Below are 22,567 nucleotides of genomic sequence, written 5' to 3'. Positions count from 1 at the left end.
CAGCCCAGGGGCTCTGTGCGGCGGGGGCGGCCGGCAGGGCCAGTGCTGCAGCACGCCCGATGCAGCCCACGGCCCGAGCGGGGCGGGCACCGGCCAAACACACGCTAAAACCCCGCACCCGGCCCCGCGGCGCAGCAGCAGCAGCAGCAGCAGGGCGGGACGCGCCCGCTCCCTGCAGGCAGCCCCCGCGCGCTCACGGCGCGCGCCGCCGCCTTCCCGCGGCTGGGCTGGGCTGGGCGCGCGCTCGCTCCTGCTCCTGCCCCCCCCCACCGCGGCGCGCGCGCGCTGCGGGCGGCAGCCCCGCGCTGGCTCCGCAGTGCCCGCGCCCAGCGCCCACCTCCACCTTTGCAGCAGTAAAATGCAGCACTCGCAGCGCGCATGCGCCCTCCTCCCCAGCGCCCCTCCCTAGCCGGCGCCCCGGGGTAGCTATTTATAGCAAGTGACGTCACCTAGAAATAGAACGCGGGGGAGCCGGCGCCCCCCTCCCCTCCCCTGCAGTCCCCCCCGGCTCCGCCCCCTCGTTGCCTTCCCAGCGCGCAGGCGCAGGCGGCGGCAGCAGCGGCAGCGCGAGGCGCCGAGGCGGGCGGAGCGGGGCTGCTCACACGCCGCTGCCTGTGAGGGGACGCGGCGAGCGCGCGCGCGGCTGCCGCTCCGGGAGAGCGAGGCGCCGACCTGCCGCGGCTGAGGCGAAGCCCAACGGTCGCAGAGAGAGGGACAGAGAGAGCGGGCGGCTGGGCGTGAGGCGGCGGCTCCGCTTCGGTCCCCTCCGCGCTCTCGCCCCTGCTCGCCCCCAGGAGCGCGTTTCGAGGCGCGGCTCGCAGCCCCCCCCCGTCTCTCTCTCTCTCCTTCTGAGGGGCGCAGAGTGCCCAGCCCGGCAGCCACCACGGAAGCGGCCATGGGGGACCGAGAGCAGCTGCTGCAGCGAGCCCGCCTGGCCGAGCAGGCGGAGCGCTACGACGATATGGCCTCGGCCATGAAGTCGGTGAGTGGGGCTGGGCCGGGCCGGCGGTGCGCGGGGAGGGTGCGGAAGGGAGGCCGGGCTGCCCCGAGGCGGGGTCGGGGCCCGGGCGGCACCTGGGGCCGCCTCTGCCATTTTCTTCCTCTCTCGTTTCTTCCGCTCCCTCGCGGCCCCCCCTTGCGGTCCCAACCCCGGGGGTGGGGCCGTGCCCCTGCCTTCTTCTGCAGTTCTCCCGCCGAGCCGCGGGAGCACAGGGCGAGCCCACGGGGGCGCTGCCCCACATGGGGACCCCCTTGCCGCCCCCCACCCCCACCCCACACCCCCGGCTTGTGGGGACCAGGGCAAGGGTAGACGAGTCTGACCTTGGGGTGCGCCTCCCCTTCCAGGGCAGTCCGGGCCACGCCAGCGGTTGGGGGCGCTGGGCGGGGGTGCCTGGGAGAGCCGCGCCCGGCAAGGGGAGCCCCTTCCTTTTCTAGACGCTTCGGCGATAAAAGGCACGAAACACAGGCCTCGGCCGCAAACGTGAGCGCTCCGATTTGGAGATGGTATAGTGGCTGCATCCGGGTATAAAGGCTGTTCGGGGCACGGTTTCATACGCTTTAACGTTGCCTTCTTGCCTCTCCTTTGTAGGGTAACGTTCTCAGTGCATTCCTTACACAGTTGAATACTGACATGTGTTTAAACAGTAAGCTGCAGTTGCAACTCAGTTCCTTTCAAAACCAAGCAATGAAAATTACTTGTACTGACCTGTCTGTACTAGTACCCAATAAAATCGAAGAATGAACAAACTTATTATGTCTAGTTCCTTCTTTTTTGGAAAAAAAAAAACCACCATAAAACATAAATCTGAATGTTACAGATAATGTTAATGCTGGTAAATGTTTTGTAGTATCTTTGCTGTATCTGTTTATAACAGGTTTAGTCTTGTTAATCTCTTTTTTGTGAACACTAGAAGGCCCCAGGAGGATTCAGATTTCCCTTGAGAGTAGTGCTGTTTAAAGACATGGGAGGGTTTTGGTTTGAAAGAGCAGCTTCAAATCAAGTTCACATTAAATGAATTGATTCTTGTGACAAAAATAGTCTTCTTCAGGGACTGGGATGTATGTCACATTCCTTAAATGAGGGCAGGAAAGAGACATTTATTTTGTTGCTCTTGTATTTTATTTTTTTTAATGTTCAAGTAACTTTCCCTTACAGTGGCGTAATAAATGTTAGGACCAATCTAGATCTGAAGCAGTAATAAACCTTGAGTATCTGAGTATTAAATGTACTAGACATTAAAATGAACAGTATTTAATGATACTGCTAGAATTTCTGATATGTGTAATGTTGTAACAGCTTCATTCATCTCAAGAACGTTTTCCATCCCTATTTCTAAAGGGTGCAACCAAAAAGTCATTAAAATCTGCTGCTGCTCTACAAGACACAATTTCTAGGTGTAGACAGTGGCTTTTCATTTTTCCAAGTATTGCTGAACTATAGTGTGTGTGTGGCTCTCTGAACATGTGAAGCAAAAAGAATGTGTTTGCCACGCTTCCAGAAACGCATAAATAAAAATAACCAGTGTGTATGTCTAGCTGTCTTCTTAAACTGACTTAACTACTGTTCAATTTTCATTCATTTTGTGTTATAGTATTCTCTTCTGTGATGCTGCTTTTGCTCTCTAAGAAATTGTATAATGATGAGCTTCCGTAATTGGGAGCTTGCTAGTGCTTTGTAGCTGAGCTGAGCCTTAAGCATTTATGGTACATTACATTATAGACACTAAATGTAAAAAGCAAAGCTGCATTAGAAAGGCGAGTTCCTCCTATGAAGCTGTTCATGTAATGTGGTGTGCCCATAATGTAGCATCTATTGGTTGCTTGGCTTTCACAGGTGTTAACTAAGATGGTAGTTTCCAGAATGCTCTTTTAAGATTGAGCAGATTTTATAGGCGTGAGCTTAAGCACCTATGAAACAACTATTACGTGGGTTCTGTTCCCACACAGCTAATGTTTCCTTCAATTTTAATGACTGTAAATAAGTATTTGGAGAACTTTTTCTCTAAATAGAGGAATATTCAAATAATTTTGCAATCCAGTGATGTTAAGCTTCTTTCAACAGGAAATCAGTGTTCTAAGTTGGATATCTATTCTTAGTTCAATATATTTTGATTTGATTTAAAAAATCTCTGCATATAACACATTATTTTTTTTAAAGGCGCCGTATGAAAATAACGTGTTTCCAGTATAACAGAAATGAAAGTGGTTAGTTTCGGTTCCAGGTATTTATCACCACACTTCTACAGTCCACAATATAGCCAGCAGCCTTATAGTTGCTCCTAAAACATAAAGTGACAAAAACTATTTTAACAAAAGCATATATGCCCCGTCTTTGAGACTGCCACTGAAGAAGTATGACAAATCTCTCATTTCAGCTGTTGCTATAAAGCTGGAGAAACACGTATTCTTCAGTCCTATCAGTTCACTATTCTATAGAAAAGGTAAATGATGTAGCAGTTGTAGCTTAAGTAAGGAAATCACTGCTCAATAATACATTTTTCGTTGCTATTGAGTTTTCTTTTCCTTAGAAGGGTTCCAGTACTTATAACGTGTAGAGAGTGAAGTGTTCGCTTAAATAGCTGTTACAAAGTAATGGGTTTAATTAACTATTTTTTTCGGCCAGAATTGTTTTAATAGCGAATACATGCATGTGTAAATGTGCTGCTACGAAATGGCATTCGTCCAAGGGCAGTGGCAGTCCCATTGCATTAAATACTGCTGTAGGATTCCAACTATTTGAAATAACCCTACACGGTAGGTAAAAATTTGCTTCCAAACATAATAGAAAAAAAACAAGCTTTTGGCATAGAGTATTAAAGGTTTTTGCTTGTAGGAACAAAGGCTTTAAGACACTGAGAATACTGCATTGAATCCTTATGGGTTTAGATTATTCCAGAAATGGAGTTGAAATTTTGATTGTAAATACTAAATAGTCGAACAGTTATGCTCTATTAACTCTTAATATTTCAGTCAGTATTAATTCCCATATGTAGTGCTTGGAAGGTTCATTAATCTATACTGCTTTTCTAGTATAGGTATAGGTATGTAGCAGGTGTAGACATTTATACTTCAATTGAAAATGGAGATGGATCTCAGCTGAAATAAGTAATTTTAAAATCAGTTGTGAAATCAATTTATTTCACCCTGAGAAGTATTGAATCTATGTATAATCTAGAGCTTTTAAAGCCTAATCGCGTGAGGTTCTAGTTTGCTTTGTAGGCATTATCTATGTATGTGAAGGGACTTAAGTTTGAGGTGTTCCAAATTTTTAATACTGTATCACCAGCTTCTTCATATGAGTGTCTGGTTTTGGGTTGATGAAATAAGTGCATAGGATGAGGGAGTGAGATGCCTTTAATATAAACAATATCCTCCCCTGCTTTGAGATGACTTCCTTACTGTGGAATACAGTAAATGTAGCTATAGAGCCTCCAATGCTTGGTATAAAACACTGAAGCTATGTGATGCAAGAAATTGTTCTGGTTTAAACTTAGGTGTGAGAGGTGTGCTTGTGTAAGAAAAGTATGGGGCAGCACCTAAGTTGTTACTACTTAGAAGTCATGCTACAAATAGGTTTTTCTATTAAGTGCTATTGTTTTTTCTAACAACCATTACAGAAAGCCTAGGTCTAAAAAGTAAAACTACGTTGCTGGAGCCAAAGATCTTCTCTATTAAGGAAAGGTTATAGGTACAATGGAGGACAGAAAAAAAATCCTTCACCATTCCAAGCTTTTCTTTACATTCCAACATGTAAAGGCAAAAATGTCTGGTTTTATTTAATTTCATAATGTATCTGAAATTGATAGAACAGTTGATAGATCCCTAAAGGTCAAATAATTTCCTTTGAGATTAGTTTCTTATAATATAACCACTGTATGAGGAAGGCAGATGTGTTTTTTCGATAGATGTAGAATATCAACATTTTCAACTAGGATAGCGAATAGTTTGCCATTTCTCTTTCAGAAATCACCTTTGGCATGAGATGGAAATGGCTCAGGACTAATGAAAGAAAAATGAGGGAGGTAAGGTGGAAATGACACTGACATCCTGAGGCATGTCGAAAGGTGGCACTGGAAAGGAATGAGTTTCACTCTGAGCATTGGCAACTTCTGCCCCAGGAAGAAGTTCACTCACTAGTGAGCAGCTACTCATCTGTTACGTCACGTTCCTGCACTCTGTGTTAGGTGCTGCTCGATTTGGAAATGGTTATCGGTTTTTAGATTGTTAACACGATCTGCTCAGAAATGGTATGGTATTGATATCTGAACTGTACCTTACCTGAGAAATTAATTTGCTTTGTGCTTCAAGGCTTGTGGCAGTGCTCTGTGTAGTCTTTTGATTATGTTATGTTGCATCTGTTACAGCTGTGGCTGATGCTCACAAACGAGAAGTATTGTCTGCCTTAAAGCAAACCTAAAAGCTTCATTTTTGTATTACAGTATTTAATTCCTTTGATAAAGTGCGAAAACATCACTTCAAAAACTTTTAAAGCAGATTAAATAGGAATGTCCATTTTTATTTCTACCTGGAAGTGTGGAAAGTCTGAAGAAATAAAGGAAACTGATCTGCTTGCTTTCAAACCTTTCTCAGTTAACTTTGGCGATCTTCAGTGTATTGACTTTTTTGAAGCTAATTGTATTTTGTGCTAGGTTTGAGTAGTTTCGTTGTGGAAGACTGATGCTTTGCCATCTGACTGTTGGCTTGCATTTGGGAAGGCAATATATTTGACAATGGGATGTGCAGTTGTTGAAAGTTCCTGCTCTGTTCTCCAAAACTTTAGTTAAGTCAGTGTCTTAATTTGTCACTAATTGTTTAGAAAACATTTTTGAAAGTCTTTGTTGGAAGACCAGAATCTTCTAGTGTTTTTTCTCCCTAGTTTTATGTATTCTAAAAAGACAGTACTCATTACCAAAAAAAACCACAATTGTTTAGACATAGGCTTGAACTGATATTTTTTGCTGATTCTCCAAGACCCGTGAGTAACTTTTGATACGTATTAAAGTTATTAAGCATCTCCTAAGCATGTTGAATGAGCTTCTGTTATTTTTTCCTTTTTTATTTAAGGAATGTTTTCAAGGTGAGTTTATGGCCATCTTGAATATTAAACCCTACAGTCTAGGGGTAATCTGAAATAGTCTCTTAAATTATTGAAAGTCTATTAAGAATCTTTTCTCTTAGATACTTTCATATTCTAAGTAGTTAGCATTTTTTTCTACATATGAACAACTGCTTTGTAGTTAGTTGTGAGGGATGGTTTATTTCTTGTTTGTAACTGTTCTACATGAATGTATCTTGAGTATTCCCTGCTATTTCTTAATCTTGCTATGTCAGTTTAAGTTTTGTTAGTCGAGTGCTTACAGAGAGTTTTAGCAACCTTTCTTAGTGCAAGCTAAACCTCAGCTGGCCAGTTGAAAGTTAACATATATGCAGTTTCTGAAAGTTAAAATGACTGTAGACCTACTTCTAATACTGAAGGTTGAGTAAAAACCAACCAAGATTACCAAAGATTATGCTAGATTATGCTAGACTTCACAAGTTTCTCCCTCCGTTAATGTGTAATTTAAGAGTTTGAACATAAGAAATTTCTGCAAATACGCTGTTTATCAGCACCTGCATTGAACTTGAGTAGTGGTTAAGGAAGGGAAGCTGGGAGGGCTTTTAAGGTGTAGGTTATTTGCAAATGTTGCATCTCCTGTGCAAGTGGGCTTTATGAATCGGCATTTTCAGGGTGGGTGTTGTGATGCATTTTCTGCATTTGAAAATGAGTAACGCCTGCAGAGAGAGAATGGACTAGAAAAATCTGGAATACTCTTTCAAGGCTAGTGGTACTGCTGTAAGATTGTATCGTGTCTCTTGTGACAAATGAGATGAAATTTTGAAAATTGACAACTTACATCCCTGTAAGTAAATATACCAGCTGAATGGAATAGTGAAAATTCAGATTTTAGTAATCCATTTTTTTCAGTGGCTCACAGGGTATTTGTTAGAAACTGTAAAATACTATTTTGGTGTCTTGACTACACAGAAGATAACTATTTTTAAAGGCTTAAAAGATCCCCTTAAGGAGGTATAAGAAATAAATAAGGGTTAGGGTGACTGTATATCTCACATAACTGAGTTAGTAGATAAACACTAGCATTTAGGAGGGTCCCTAATCTGAAGCAGAGGGAAAAGGATTGAGTATGAAGGTAGTAGCACCTAGCTGAGGGTAAGAAACAGGTGATAAATGGAAGATGAGGTGAAAAATTGTGATGATGATGCATCAGATAAAGGATTAGGGTAGCTGTGGTTGAAGTCTTTCAGATTTCATTTCCATCACATGGAGTCTGGGTTAAAAGGGCAAGAGGTGGCACATCTCTTACTATTGCACCACCAAGACTCAAGTTAGTTTTGTGCATCCATAGTTATTTTTGTCTCGTATAGTTTTTCATACTCAACACATGGGGAACATAGTATGTTATCTTTACACTAGTTGAAAAGTACTAGAAAAAATACTTGATATGTAAATGAAGACAGGTGGGAAAAAAAGTTTTATTGTTAAAGGGTGTTTGAAGTTTTAACAAAGCATCATTGATTCCTTTAAATTAGCAGTTGTCAGAGAACTTGCAGTTCTTTCAAGCGTAGACCTTTCAAGTGAAGTTCTCCAGTAGTGCAGGAAAGACCAAGTGATCAAAGACCAAGAATCAAGTGATAATCTATGGTGGTTTTTATTCCACTTCTGTAAAAGGAAATGCTGTTCTAATAGACTGTAGGGAATAAAAATCTCTTAGTTGAGCCTTGACATCTAGGAGGAGTTGATATCTTTACTGGAGAAGGTAATACAGGTGGATCATAGTGGAGATTGTGCCCATGGGAATGTTGAGTGGAAGCTATGAAGAAGCTTGTGACAACTACATTAGAGTTGATTCCTGTGCATTTTACCCTTCGTAGATGATCTGTCATTATATTAGGCCAGGCAGAGCAGTGTCTTGTGGGAATTCAGGTCCCTTGAGCAGTTGGGCAGAGGCATTTTGGAGACAACTAAATTTAAAAGTAAGCTCTCTTATGGAAACAGAAACATAGAGTGGTTTGGGTTCGAAGGGACCTTAAAGATCATCTAATTCTACCCCCCCCTGCAGTGGGCAGGGACACCTTCCACTAGAAGGCGTATAATTAATATAAACTATTTCTTTAGACTAGGAAAGATGTGTTCACTGGAAGGTACACTGGTTACACCAAAGATCTCAAAATAGTGTAAATATCTGTGACAGTTGTTTGCAGTGTACAAGTATTTGCAGATGTTCTGATGTGTCATGTGTAAATATGCACATTTTTTGACAGTAGTTAATGATTTTAGCAGTGTGAGCAGCGTCAAGCTTACTTTCACATGGAAGTACGTATCCTTAGAATTCTAGTGACTTCTTTCAATGCAGCTAATGCAGTGTTCTTGAAGTAGTGGAGCTGTGTTCTTCAATCTAATTCCTCAGTTTAATTTCATGTTTCTAAATGTGCAAAAATTGAACAACTTGAAGTGACTGTTTGAAAGGCATTTTTCCCTAATCATCAGAGTGAAAAAGGCCTAAATGCAGTATTAAATTTCTTCCATGTCTATCCCAGAAATTTGTCAGCACCCATCAGTCTACAGAAATCCAGATAACTTTTGCATTACATTATATAATTGCTCACTAAGTGAAAGATAATATGAAACACTAATTCCATTTGTACTATGCAGAGCTTAATCATAATGACTTCAGCGCTTCCATCTCTGCTGTAGATTGAAAGCAACCAGCAGGGGAAAAGAAATGCAAGAACTGCATCAGTTTCCAGTGTCTGTGCTGTGTTCCAGATTCGTAAAACTGGTATTCTAGGTACATTTAAATTCATTGTTAAATATGTAGTCTGCATAATTATAGCAAAGACTTCCTGAGAACCGAGCCCTCCTGCAAATGCTTCTCTGTTACACCAGTCTGACTCACTCTCATTCAGTGAATATGCTTTGTAATGGGTTTTAAATACCAGTTCTATTACAGCAGAACTGTTGGGGGTATTCATTACGTCTTGACTGCAAAGCCAGTTTTAAATTTTCAAAGTTACAAACTGTCTCCTGTCTAGAAGGAATTTTGAATCTTGTACTACATGATGCAAGCTTCCATGCTCTTTAGACAAACCCTTTAAATTTGATCTTTGTCTGTATTTTCAGGTAACTGAGCTGAATGAGCCTCTCTCAAATGAGGACAGAAACCTGCTGTCTGTAGCCTACAAGAATGTAGTTGGAGCTAGACGATCTTCCTGGCGTGTGATCAGCAGCATAGAGCAGAAGACTATGGCGGATGGGAATGAGAAGAAGCTGGAGAAGGTCAAAGCCTATAGGGAGAAGATAGAAAAGGAGCTTGAGACGGTCTGCAATGATGTTTTGGCTCTCCTCGATAAGTACTTGATCAAGAACTGCAATGACTTCCAGTATGAGAGCAAGGTCTTTTATCTGAAAATGAAAGGAGATTATTACCGCTACTTGGCAGAAGTTGCTGCTGGAGAGAAGAAGAACAGTGTCGTGGAAGCCTCAGAAGCTGCCTATAAAGAGGCCTTTGAAATCAGCAAAGAGCACATGCAGCCCACTCACCCAATTAGGCTTGGGCTGGCACTCAATTTCTCGGTGTTCTACTATGAAATCCAGAATGCCCCTGAGCAAGCCTGCCTTTTAGCCAAACAAGCCTTTGATGATGCCATAGCAGAGCTGGACACACTAAATGAGGATTCCTACAAGGACTCCACTCTCATCATGCAGTTACTTCGAGATAATCTCACTCTGTGGACGAGTGACCAGCAAGATGAAGAAGCAGGAGAGGGCAATAATTAAAAAGCTTTCCTCTGATCTGTCTTTCATCCACTTCACAATCCCCGTCATCACCAATATTACCTTGCCACAGTCACACTAAATATCTAGTGCTAAGCATATCTGTATTGTACAGCTGTTCAGATCTGCTGTCCACTTTATCAAGAAGCAGTTTCAGATGAGTCTTCATGGGCATTGATGGATCGATTGGTTTATTGGCCCTATTTATCTTAGGTGCACTTAAACAGTGCAGAAAGATGCGTATTAATTGAGGCATTTTTAGTTTGCCTGTTGATTAGAACATAAGGGGAAGAATAATGGAAAGCGGTTGAGGATGATTAGATTCCAATTAAATTTTTTGCCATTTGAAATGAGCTGACAGTTCTGTTAAGCAGTACATTTTGTGCATGCAAAGTCAATTAGCCACCTCAATTTTTTTTCCAGTCAATGAAAGCAGTTAAGCTGATGTGAAATGACAGCCCTGTTCATCAGTTTACAATAAACTGTTTGAAATGTGAGGTTTCAGTAGCAATTTTTTTTTGCCTCTAACTTATGTGCACAGTTTCTTTTAATGCAGTGCATCTACCTAAGAGTTTTGATACTTGTAACCTTTTGCAGTTGTTTTGAAGAATCATGAATTTATTTTTTTGTAAATTCTGGCTGTTTAGTTGTCTGTGTATTCTGACAACGCTGTGTCATTATTAGCCCATGTTAAGATGGATGACTGAGATGCCGGACTTCTAAATTAAATGTTTTGGAATTAAATGAATAAAATAAAATGCTGCTTCGGGGTTATTATCTCTACATGAGCTGTCCTGTCTTTTGTTCAGAGTAAAGATTGAATTACTTATCATATCATTGATGGGTCAAAACATGTTTAAGCAAAAGTGTAATGAGAAGTTGCCTCATATGCTAAAAACAAATGAACAAACAACGGTATGCTAAAATGAAAAAAACACAACACAGCAAACTAAAATGATACTGCTCACACCTGTGTTAGAAATGAAGTTTCCAAAGCTATGTTTTAGTTAATTTGCTTGGTAGAGCAGTTGTAATGCAATTCTACTGAGGAGCTAAAAAGTAGTAAGCCATAGTAATTGTTACACAGGTGCAGAGACTTGTATTATTTACTTCTGTGCACACTAAACCTTTTTTCTGAAATACTAACCAAATATCACTTTTACACATTTAAGTCCCAGTAACAATACAGTATTTATTTTTAAAGAATGCCTCTCTGTTGTAGCTCACTTAAATCTAGTCCTCAAACTTACTTTCTTTTTTTTTTTTTCCTCCCCCAACAGTTAGTGTATATTTATTGGTTTCATATGTACTTCTGAAGCAGGAAAAGTTAGCTGTTGAGTTACATGTGACTGTATCCAGGCTGCACCTGAGCTAGCTGAAAGGTCAAGTAAGTTCTTATTTTTATCTAAATCAATTTTTCTTTGACTTGTACAATAAATAGTACTGGCCTAAATAACCACAATTTACACTTTTTAAAAGCAATGCACTGGTTATTTTTAAGGATCTGGGGGATTAGATTTTATTTTAGTCGTAGACTTGTCCATATGTTCTATTGTCTTCTAGGTGATTCCAGCTTTATTATGCCAGTAAAGCTTGTGAGGATCAGAAGACTAGTGCAACGTGAAAAAGATGAAACTACAGAACCTTGATGGGCTGTTGAATAAGGTTGAGATGCTTGACCTCCTCCTAAAGTAGCTTGAATTGTGTAGTTAGTATGAATTATTGCCGTGTGCCCGTAGCCTATTCTGGAAGTCCCTTTTTCTTACTTGCTCTGCTCAAACAGTGCATGAGTCCCTGTTCCTTCAATTGCTGGAGTCTTCTGGCCAGTAATAACCTTTTGGACTTCACAAGTCTCATATGGTGCTCTTACATATTCTCATTTCTTCCCTCTCAGATTTGCATACCTGCCCCTGTGGAACCAAGTTAAAGCTTGGCAATGAGACTGCCTTTATACATCAAAACACTGGCTGTTTAATCGTTGTTGGCAATTGCTAGGTTTATTTTCTTTTTTCTTTTTTAAATAAGTATCAATATCTTTTTGTTAATTCAAAGGCTAAGGAGTCCTTCTAATTACAGTCCTGTGCAGCTCCTTTGTCAGAAAATGATGAGCATTATGCAGTCCGTGAGTCAGCAGGGCTCTGACTTCCAGGCTAGGCAGTTGAAGATTAGCTACTGACACTGTGCGTGAGGTCCAAAATGGAAACTAAAGGCATTCTGTGAAATGGTACAGAACAGTTCCTGGGTGCTTTAGTCATTTCTGATAGGAAAGGTTATAAATTACAGTTATTAGATAGTTGTGTTTCCCTGTATTGTCATTAATCTGGGTAAATCTTTACTGGTTATCATGAGGTATGAAATTCCATTTTGAAATGGCTTACTGGTTACTTTGCTGGAAGGGTGGGTTCCCTTCTCCCATGCGGTATAAGTTTCAGTAGATTAATCAGTTATAGCCATAAATATAAACAGATGAGATGACTGGAAGATGTTAGAAAGCTATGTGAAAAATTGAAGTTAAAATTCCTTCATTCTCTTAATGTATTGCTATATCCCTTAACACATTTTCGCTGGTTGACTGACCGTTCATGAACATAGAGGCCCTTAGAAAGCCGTTAGAGGTGATGGAAAACTAGGAACACCAATTGTGAGGTATTGCAAACTGGATTGAAAATGCTTGCTCTGTCAAAGGTTGCTGGTACTTGGAAACTATCTAGGTTTCGTACCAGATGTCAGGATCTAATAGCATAAGTAGATCTGGCTGGAAAGTAACAACTGCCTTCTAAGAATTTTGTATCTCGAGCCAGGATCTCTAGAGGAACTATCCAAAATACATAGGAATAGTGAGCGTTTCCTTATTGAATGTCCTGAGATAAAACTCACAAAATGATGTAGAGTTTGTCAGTGAACTGTCAAATGCAGGTAACTTACTACCAAGTGCTCCTAGCAAAGGAGAATTTGGTGAACAGAAGATTATCTTAAGTTTGTAGATTAACTTCCTCTGAAACATGAAGGTTAAAATTCCTAATGAGGAACAACTGGCAGGTTGTTTCTCCTGCAAATGGGTGGCATGTGTTTGTGCTGGACTGCATGCTGACTCATATGATTACTCAAGCTGCCATCTCAGTATATTTGGGAAAGATCTAAGTGATGATCAAGTTCTGTTGAGGGTGATGAACTTAAAGGCAGGTGAGTGAAAGTACTGGGTGTGTTCGGGTAAGTAAGGGTAACAGACACAAAAGTCATACTGGTTTCATTAAATATGTGATCTGCATATTAGCTTTATAGCAGTGGATGCTTCCCTAAGGGCAAGGTGAATTCTTCAGCTAAATCTTCAAATAATCTGTAATCTATTTAGGAAGTTCTTTAAACTTAAATGTCTTATTATTGAGTGCTCTGTGGCGTAAAAACCATTTCTGTCTTTGTTAAGAATTCATAAACCAAGTGTTGACAGTCATGGTTGCTCTGTATAAGTTAATGACCACGAGTTTTAGGAAGTCTTCTGAGTTAAAATTCTTTCACCCGCTTCTGCCACCAGCAGTATAGCAATATGTTAGTTTTTCAGTAGGAGAGCAGATACTTCTCCCATGTTCTGCAGTTGTCAGTTAATGATCCAGTGTCACAAAAGGCATTTTCTTGTCAGTGTTTTTTGCTGAGTCAGTGGGCCCATTTTCTATAGCGTAAGAACAAGAAATGCTCTGATGCAGTCCATATTGTTACCATTTCAGCAATTTTAATTTTCTGGGCCATGGAATTACTGTATGCTTTTCTGTAATCCTTATCATAGCAATGATCTGGATGAAAACAAGACAGATGACTAGGGTGTATTGATTATTGCAATATTCCTCAGTGAGCTGTGGGATTCAGATATTTTCCAATTGGTTATTTGTCTTAGGTGATCCCCAACTCATGCCTATTGAGTTTCAATCTCTAAAATCAAACCCTAGGCTGCACCCATCTCTGTAGACACCAGAGGTATTCACCAGAAGTGCTTAGCTGAAGTTCACAGCATTCCTTTCTGAAGCAGGAGTGGAAGGAGTAAAAACATCAGAACATGCCACCCTATCCCTGGGATCTGTATCTCTTTACACTGCCTTATTTCAGGTATAATAAGATGCTTACCTGCTTACCAGATGGCCGGTTCTGGATGGGAGTAATGCTTGCTTGATCTTTGCCGTGCCTTTCACAGGCAAACTTCGCTGAAAGATTAAGTCACTCAGAGGGCCTTAATTTATGTAGTATGAGCAAGGTATATGGGTATCCTTGAATTTTTAGCAACCTGATAGCTGCTGATGGTAAAGCAGCATTTTATATGATTCCGTATGAGCTTGAAAGCTAAAGGATAATCAAACCTCAATAGAATGTTCTTTATAGGGACAGAAATTCAGTCTGTGTCCTAATCTGCTTCAATGCGTTCACATTTTACATAGTTGCATTTGCTGCAGAGTTCTCTATCACCACCTCCCACCCTCCTTTTTGAATCCCACACTAAAACAAAATGTGCCATTACAACAGGAAACTAAACTTACGCTGTGTGTAATAAGGGCTTTATTATACAATAGCATTATAGCATTGCAGAAGACTGACTTTTTAAACAAAAAGAAGCTTTAAGGAAAAAAAAGTGAGATTGAGATCATTATGGTTAACATGCATCAAAGAACCACAGTTACTCTGGTAAGTAATCATGTTTTTCTAGTAACTTCTTTGGAATAACTATGGTTTTGAAAGTGATTCTCCTGTGTTGCTTTTCCATTGTATATAACTTCTGCTTATTGTTTGCCATCCTTAATACCATTACTTGTGACCCAAATGCCTAAGCTGGGAAGGACTGAATTTTAGAGCCAAATGTATTTCCAAAGCAGCATAGGAGTACTTACTAACCTACTCCATGTGCTGCTTTCAGCAGCTGCAATAGGCTGCTATACAATTACCTAGAAAAGACTTTATGGCAGTACACTTCAGGTGGAGGGAAATGAAATGACCAGTCATGTTTTAAGTCATACATGAAAATGACTTAAGAATAATAGCAAAAGTCAGAAGGGTGAAAACTAATGTCGATATACATTATCAAATATTCTCTGTCATCATGGGGCCGGTCTGAAATTCTTCAGCAAACCTGTTTGAGTTTAAGGACAGAGAAAAAAGATAAAAGCTTAGACAAAAACTTTAAAAAAAAAAAAGATAAAGAACAAGAATTTACATGTTCTTGTTTTTTAATCCTATCCATGCTATATATTTGAACTAATTTAACAGCTGCTCAAGAGAAATTAACTGAAGTCCATGGCAGGAATGCTCTTCAGTAAAACAACTTGTTGGATACATTTTTAGGTTTATTGAAGAAGCTCATCGAAATTAGTGGCATCTGAATCAGTGTGTGAGGTTAATTTATATATATAATCGATACAGGGTGTTTAGAACTTGTTCTGAAGAAGCCCAAAGTACTTGAAGTTCAGTTTAGCTGAACTTAGGGCAGTTTAGCTTCTGAGTTTTAATAAACTATGAGATAAACAAAGATGTATTCTAAACACTGAGGTCAGGCCAAGGTAGATTTTTTAGTTTGTGTCAGAAATCACATAATCTTTCAGAAATCAAGTAAGCCAGGCTTCTGGCTACCTTAACCTGCATGCCCCAAAAGCGAGCAAGTACTTAGTTGATAGAATTGCTTTCCCAGACTGGTCCTATATGAACTGGTCTTCCATATTGGTTATGGTTATTGTCATGTCTGTAAGAAAATGATCTATAGGTATAATTATTCAGACTCATTTTTATGTTTGTGTATAAGGAGTATGAAGATGACAGATAAAAGTAAAATATTCCTGGAAGCATTGCAGAAGGCAAGAGAGCTTTGAATTTAAGGAAGTGTATCTTCTACATGTGAAAGTGCAAGATTTAAGTACTGGAATATTATAAAATACCTTCAGAAAATCTATTTCAGACATAAATGTTTTTGAAAGCAGGTGAGATGAAAATGCTTAAGGTGAGACTATGATAAATTCAAGATGAGGTTTCCATGAAAGCATACATTGCTATGGAAAACATGTAGAAGTTCTTTTGTAATGTAGCTCTGTATCTTGTTTCAGTAATGAAGTGTCAAACACAAGTAACAAGAAATGTGTCCTGTTCAAGACTATAAACTGATTTAGAATATGCAGCCTTCTAGATCATAAGTACTGTAATAGTCATCTTCCACTAGCTAGATAAGTATAAATGAAAAAAAAAAAATACTATCTTGCTATTATTGTTTTTGAAGGAAAAAAACAGAAGAACACAATACCATTTAAGAAAAATATTTCCATTAACAATTACGTAGCAACAGGATCAACAAAAACACAGAAAGAGCTGTTCTTTTTTTCTCATCTTTGATCGTCTTTTGATAATTTTACCGTACACAGTTTGAGGGTTGAATTAACACACTTAGTAGACTTTGGCCTTAAATCTGTTATGCTACTTATAGGATAACCAATCTATTTTGGACCATTCATTTAGTATCCTAAAAAATAAAGTTTATAAAACATTTTATATTTTTTGCTTTTAGCAAAGATTGTTCTAGAGCTGAAATGAACAGCCTTTTGTTTATCATTTTAGAATGAGTTTTTAGAATCTACATTTAAGATTCTAGAAACTATGTTCCATACCACATGCTAACTTAATACCCCATGGAAATTTATCTTTGCACATTCTTGAACACAAGCATATTTTAAAATGCATATGTAATGCAAATTCTGCCCGGTATCTACTCTGGGAGATTTGGCGGACAGAAAGTAAGTGAATGAGTTCCCAACAGAGAAATATACTGTATATTATTATAATATTGCACATTAAAAATATAATTGTATAAGCTATAATTATATATACATTTTTAAAAATGTCATTGATAAACTAAAGGATTGACAATGAAGTTTTACTACATAATTATTATAATAAAATACTCTAAAATCTGTTATTTATATACATCTATTAAATAATAGTAAGTGAAAGTAGAAAATAAAGTATATACATACACATGTATCTTATAGTTCCTTGAGACCTTGAACAGTCCTTAAATTGATGGACAATTTACAACAGATTTTGATGCAGAGAATCAAGATCTGAACTAATTCTTAATACTGTCAGTAGAATTAATGAAGATTCATTCATGTGTAAATGAGATCAAAATCAATTTATGCAGAAGTGCATTGCAACGTAAGCTCTGTCTTGCCATTATGCCATCATTTGGAGTGAAATTGGAATTGATTTCAGGACTTGAGTTATAAACTAAAAGCATATAGATGTATTTGTGGTTCCACCCTAGCATAACAAAGGCCAAGAAGAAGGCAATTTGTTAAATATTTGCTCTCTAAGGCTATTGAAAGGGATTGCCTTTAGTCATTAGTGTCAAACAGCTGCTGCAGTAGATCACTATGTGCTTGGGTGGAAGACAACACAGTAGTATTTTTCTAATATTTTGAAGTAAGGTTCTGTTAATCAGCAAATATTTTGTCACTGTAGAAATCAATAAGAATTTTTTTTTGAACATCTGACTCTTGCAGAGGGCAGAGACTAGCAGATGTCTGTAGTAACGCAGTAATCAACTGGTGTCCCCTCTGAGTCAAATGGAGAGTATTCTCTTTCTGTAATTAAAAACTGATGCTTATCTCATGTTTACTTGGGTTTAAATCACTGAAAAAACAAAGCCCAGGTGCTGATTTTATATTTAAATACAATCCTAGCTACTTCAGTGAGATAACCAGGAAAACCTGAGAGTTAAGGGTGCTAGAACTTTGAAACTTGACCCTGAATAAATTAATATTTGGGGTGTGTTGCAGAGGTCTGTGTGCCATGCAGACAATCCAGGACAACTGGGGACCATCTGTAGCAGCTTCCTGCCTCTGTGGCAACCAGAGCTATCCTGGAGCAATGATCCCCATCGCTGTCCCTGCGGCCCAAATCCGGAGATGGGAGCAGAAGGCCGAAGCCCGTGTTTGGCATGAAATGGCACAGCTCACTCCAAATGTTTGCTGGCTGGCCACCATGATGGGTCAGTGTGTTTCTGCTGAAATTCCAGCATGTCCTTAAAGGGCAGGAATAGTTCTTCCTCACTTGTCACCTCAAAGCTTTTTAAGGGCTGCTATTTGCCTCTTCTGAAACAAGTCCTGTTAAGCCTCTTTGGGCTGTAAAACGTCATGGAAGCATTGGGGAGTTGAGATGTTTGCCGTCATTGGCATCAACAGAGTACGGTGTTCTTAATATATGAGAACGCTTTGGTGCTGTTGCTGATTCATTCCCCTGCTTTTCACAGCTGAGACTTGCTTTGGGATTGTCCCTGCACTTCTGTGTTAAAAATGTTCATTTTTGTACACTGTAAAGTATACAATGTTGCAATGAACGTCATTAATTACAGGTGTTTAAAATTGTTTAATAGAAAAAGTAAATGGTATTCCAAGTTTGAAAATACCTCGTTTGCAAGTTCTTACAAGCCACTGGAGTGGAATTTCTAGTAAGTCATGGCAAGGCTGATTTGGAAAATATGGGGGAAGCATTTCACTTTGTCAGCAAATTATAAGATTTCTTGATATACTTTTAGTATTGCCACCTGCCACAGTAGAAGCTCTATTTTGACTTAATGTTTTATATTGCTAAGAAAAAAATGTGCAGGTTCCATAAACTGCTCATCTAAATTTCATCTTGAAGGTTTTCTTTCTTCTCTTCTGACAGCTGAGCATCATTTCACTAAAGAGGAAAGTTCAAATCCTAGCAGTGGGAATAGTTCTTTCCGTTAAATATTTTCTCATCCTTCAAATCATCTATTAGGTGGTTTGCTTGTCCTGCATGGACTTTCATAGATTTCAGTATTTAATTAGAAAAACAAAACAAAACAAACTGAATATTCCACAAAACTAAATTAAAAAAATGATAATTTTAATCTCAACTTGTAAAAGATTTTTCCACCCAAATTGTTACATTATTATTGTAAATCTGACAAGGTAAAGGAAAATTGATTTAAGTGAGCTATAAAAGCAAGATAAACTTATTTCAAGTCAAATTCTCCTCATCCAAAGGGAGATAAAAAAAAAAAAAAAGAGGAAATATGGTGGATTGATAAATTAATTTTTAATGACTTACTCTTAATATAGTTAAGTGACAGATTCTGAATTTCAGACTAATTTATTTATTCTTGCTCTTTTCTTTGGGCTTTGAAATGATAGATTAAGACCAGAATCTTTTCCTTGAGTAATTGTATCATTGATGTCTAGTTCACCAGCTCTGATGGTGAATGCAGTCAGTCCATACTAAGAGAACTTTCCTATGCTTGGAAATTTATGGTACATTTGTCCCAGAGTATTTCTTTGAGAAAAAGGTAACAGTTCACCTTGTGATTAGAATGAACAACTATTCTCAAGGAGCTTTTTTGATGAAGTTTTGTGTAGATAAACCCTAGTGTAGTGTAAGTAGAGCTAGAATCACATCTTCAATAATCTGTTATGTGCTATAAGCTTCTATTGCACTGTCTTGTCTTCAGAAGACATGTAGGAATTTTGGAGTTTACAGTAAACTGTCTATTGCCATCTTACTGGGGAAGCAAAACTCAAGATTTGAGGGATCTGACACAATCTTAGTGCTATGAAATGCCATTTTTAACAAGTCTAAGAGTGGATGAAATTTTTAGCTTAGTTTAGTATCCCAGCACTAGTTGTGTTTAAAACAATTGCTTAAAATATTCACAAAATATATAATACGTATATATGTGTTGTTAATTCTGCCATAAAATGTATACTGACTCCTGGGGTTAGGAATTAAGATCTGCTAATGGTGCCAGATCGCTGGGTACAGGTATTATGAATTATTCATCCTGTTATCCTGGTGTAATCACAATAATGTCTTGGTGCTAATTAGCAAGTGATGGGCTGACACGAAGTCAAGAACACCCAGGAGATATTTTGTATAACAGTTATTCTAATTCTTGCTGGTAAATATCTTTTCTGCTCTTATAATTTATTCCTTATTTAATAGAAACAGGTATTACTTAGAGACCCTTTTAGTTATTTCAACATTTATTTTAAAAAAATAATAATTTTAGGATTAAAGTGGGTTGAGAGCTGAAGTTCTCAGATTAAGTTGAAGAATCACGTCTGCACATTTTCCTTGCTGTCACTAAATTACTTTGTAGTTTTCCCCTTTCTTCTATTACCTGTAAGCTTTATTGTGTGGTATTAACAGGAGCTGAATTTGTCTTATTTTTATTGAATGCAGAACACCCGAATGTGGAATTGTAAACCATAGCATTTGCTACATTAATGAAGGCATTAGACATTTGTACATACTAATATTTTTGACTTTAGGGTACACAGTTTAAAATGGCTAGTAGATTTCTTTTGTTTAACTTGAGTGTAACATGTGACTCATGTTTTCCCTTTCCCACTGTTAAGTCAACTCTCAACATTTTTTTGTTTGACTCACTGTTAGTATGTATCAGTGTTCATTGAGGGGCTTTATCAGAACTCAAAGGGCATTACTAATTCACCTTTTACCACTGTTCCTTAAAAATACCTGTATTTTTGAAATAAGACTGCAGCTTGAACACTGCTTCATTAATGCAGATAATTTCAGTCTCATAGCTAAGCCTGTTTAAAAAAAAAAAAAGAGAAAAAAAGGAACACACACACACTCACACACGGTCCTATTTGTCTTCTTCTCTAGCAGTCTTTTTTTTCTTCATTTTGTGCTGTCCCTGACAAGATTTCCTTCCTCCCCCACTCTCCTTGAAGAAACACAGTTTGGTAACTACATGAAGATGTAACTGGTGGGTAGTACCACTCGACTGTATGATAATGCCCAGCGTAGCCTGAATTTTGCTTGAGATGCACACAGTTAGCTGTTCTCTGAGTAACTTTTAGTTTAAGGTGGAGGAATATGAGAACTGAAGAATAACTTTGTGGAATTGATGCTGGCCTTGTTTTATGTGTTTTCTTGATGTTTGTGCTTCTGTTCATCAGTGGTGTGAGATGTTTTTCTCCCTTTCCTCTCCTCCTCCCCTTTTCCTGTTTCTCTCCCTCAGTCACCACATCCTTCCTAGTGCTGCTTATCACTGAGATTTTTCTTCTCTTTCTCTCAGTTCTCACCCTGCTGCCTGTGATTAAACACCTGGAACGTTTCCAGCCTGATGACTGCAGAGTTTTGCAATGAAACTCCTTTGGGATTTGCTGCAGTAAGGCTGCCTCTTGAAATGCATTGCTCTGAAGGAGTCAGACTTTCTGTATTCTAATGCTCGTCTTTGTATAGATTTTGAAAGTGCTCGGCATACTAAATGCATTGTTGCTATCTGAATAGCAGAGGCCTCATAGTAGGAAACTGTTTCATTATTACAGACTGTATAAAATCCTTCCCCCAGAAAGCTATCTTCCTTTTGGCTGAAATATGTGGACAACTGAACTGATTGACATTCTGCTACCATTGATTTTTGAGATTCTGCTTTTGGAGGGCTAGCCTGAAGCAAGAGTTGCATCTACTGCTACGCACAAGTTAGGTAGCTTTCTAAAGCCTGATATTTGAAATTTGGTTCTGAATAGTGTTACTGAGTTTCATCTTAGCTTCAGCTGTATTTAAAAAAAAAAAAAAGTCACTTTTGGTGGAAAATGTCATAGCTACAACATTACATTGCTTAATTGCTATGTTACAATGACAGTTGCTTCATCTGATTCAACATTAACTCCTGAAATGAATGGTGGAGGACAATTATCTGTGGAAATTAAACTAAAGATTTTGTGTAAGAGAAAATATGTGAATATGCCTTGCTAGATAGAAAAATACTGCATGATTGACTTTGAAGTTTCTTCAATACCATTGTCCTAAGTTTTTAGACTGCAAACTGTCCTCAAAAGACTCTGTTTTGTTAATTTATCTTTCACACAAGGCTGTGTACCCTGATAAAACATTATGTATCAATAATGTCAGAGTTTCCTTGCCAAGAAGCCTTTTTCCCAGAGCTTTTGAGCCACTTAACATAAAGCTGCTGTTAGCATTGCCCACCAGCTGAGACTGTCTAGAAGGCAAAGACAATTGAATTCAGAAAGGACATTTGTATTCAGCAAATTGAAACACTTGAAAATATTGGAAGATCTAGAAAAATAAAAAGATGGAACCAATGCTCTTCCATTTTGGTGAACGAGCTTTCAATGTTAAGCATTTTCATTTGTAAGTTATTCAGGTTATTGTTGTCTTATACTCAAGTGCAAAACAAACAAACAAAACCAACAAAGCAACAGCAAAAAGAAAGAAGAAGGCAAATTAATTTTCTTTTGAAGCCCTGTACAGGCATGACTGTACCATCAAGGTATTAGCATTGCTGTGAATGAGCACCTGAGTCGCTGAGAGAATGGAAATGTATCAGAAAAAGTACCTTGTATCAGAAAAAGTAGCTAGAATATTCTATGTAGTATGATTTCAGCTAGTTTCTCTCTGGAGACCTCTGGTAGTTTCTTACAGACTGTTAAAAGTCTCACCATCTAAATCAGCATTTAAGCCATGCATGCTGCACCTAAATTTCATGTGACCATGCACGCTCTCGTTCAGCAAGTCTAACCTAAATAAAGTAATATCAAAGCAGATAATGGATTTAAGATTTTTTCTTAAAACAATTAAATAGTTCAGATTCCTAATTTTTTTCTTATTCCTTCTGTATTTCTTTCAGCTTCCTGTCTTCCTTCTCTGTTCCTGTCCCTTGCCTTTCCTCTTCTCACAAGCTCATATTTTTACTGCCATTAT

At 38.8% G+C, this 22,567-nt stretch overlaps 2 protein-coding genes and 1 long non-coding RNA gene across 8 annotated transcripts in view; 2 read left to right on the top strand and 1 right to left on the bottom strand.

Annotated features, from left to right (window-relative positions):
• Positions 1-462: 462 nt before the first annotated feature.
• Positions 463-10,615, top strand: YWHAH (tyrosine 3-monooxygenase/tryptophan 5-monooxygenase activation protein eta). Of its 3 annotated transcripts, none has more exons than XM_080560117.1 (3): positions 513-982; positions 4,963-5,021; positions 9,179-10,615. In XM_080560117.1, exons 2-3 carry the CDS (start codon positions 4,977-4,979, stop codon positions 9,833-9,835), a joined length of 702 nt encoding a protein of 233 aa, XP_080416243.1. In that variant the 5' UTR covers positions 513-982; positions 4,963-4,976; the 3' UTR covers positions 9,836-10,615. The 3 variants fall into 3 exon arrangements, with proteins under 3 accessions (XP_080416242.1, XP_080416243.1, XP_080416241.1); XM_080560115.1 differs by lacking the exon at positions 513-982 and adding an exon at positions 1,052-3,753; XM_080560116.1 differs by lacking the exon at positions 4,963-5,021 and having other exon boundaries at positions 463-982.
• On the bottom strand, positions 9,178-20,910 carry LOC308179630. The gene is made up of 2 exons (XR_013940455.1): positions 16,828-20,910; positions 9,178-15,548 (listed from the first exon to the last, which is right to left on the bottom strand). It is a non-coding gene; the product is annotated as an uncharacterized lncRNA (long non-coding RNA).
• The window catches only part of SLC5A1 (solute carrier family 5 member 1), a 63,241-nt gene continuing 51,437 nt past the window's right edge, over positions 10,764-22,567 (top strand). For 3 of the 4 annotated variants that reach the window (XM_080560038.1, XM_080560050.1, XM_080560047.1), the window contains exon 1: positions 10,764-11,497. The gene's annotated coding sequence lies outside the window, so the exon portion shown is untranslated. The remainder of the gene's footprint in view (positions 11,498-22,567) is intronic. The other variant, XM_080560049.1, reaches the window with a different exon arrangement.

Source organism: Anser brachyrhynchus (genome assembly GCF_964034855.1).
Source record: "Anser brachyrhynchus genome assembly, chromosome: 17".
Lineage (NCBI taxonomy): Eukaryota > Metazoa > Chordata > Aves > Anseriformes > Anatidae > Anser > Anser brachyrhynchus.
This window is presented reverse-complemented; position numbering and strand designations above follow the sequence as displayed.

Bases quoted from the DNA above. Each gene is read 5' to 3' on its own strand.
- YWHAH (XM_080560115.1), top strand. From the start codon at position 3,648: ATGTGTAAATGTGCTGCTACGAAATGGCATTCGTCCAAGGGCAGTGGC. The intron at 3,754-4,962 runs GTAGGTAAAAAT...TTTCTCTTTCAG, and splicing joins ATTTGAAATAACCCTACACG to AAATCACCTTTGGCATGAGA. The intron at 5,022-9,178 runs GTAAGGTGGAAA...CTGTATTTTCAG, and splicing joins ATGAAAGAAAAATGAGGGAG to GTAACTGAGCTGAATGAGCC.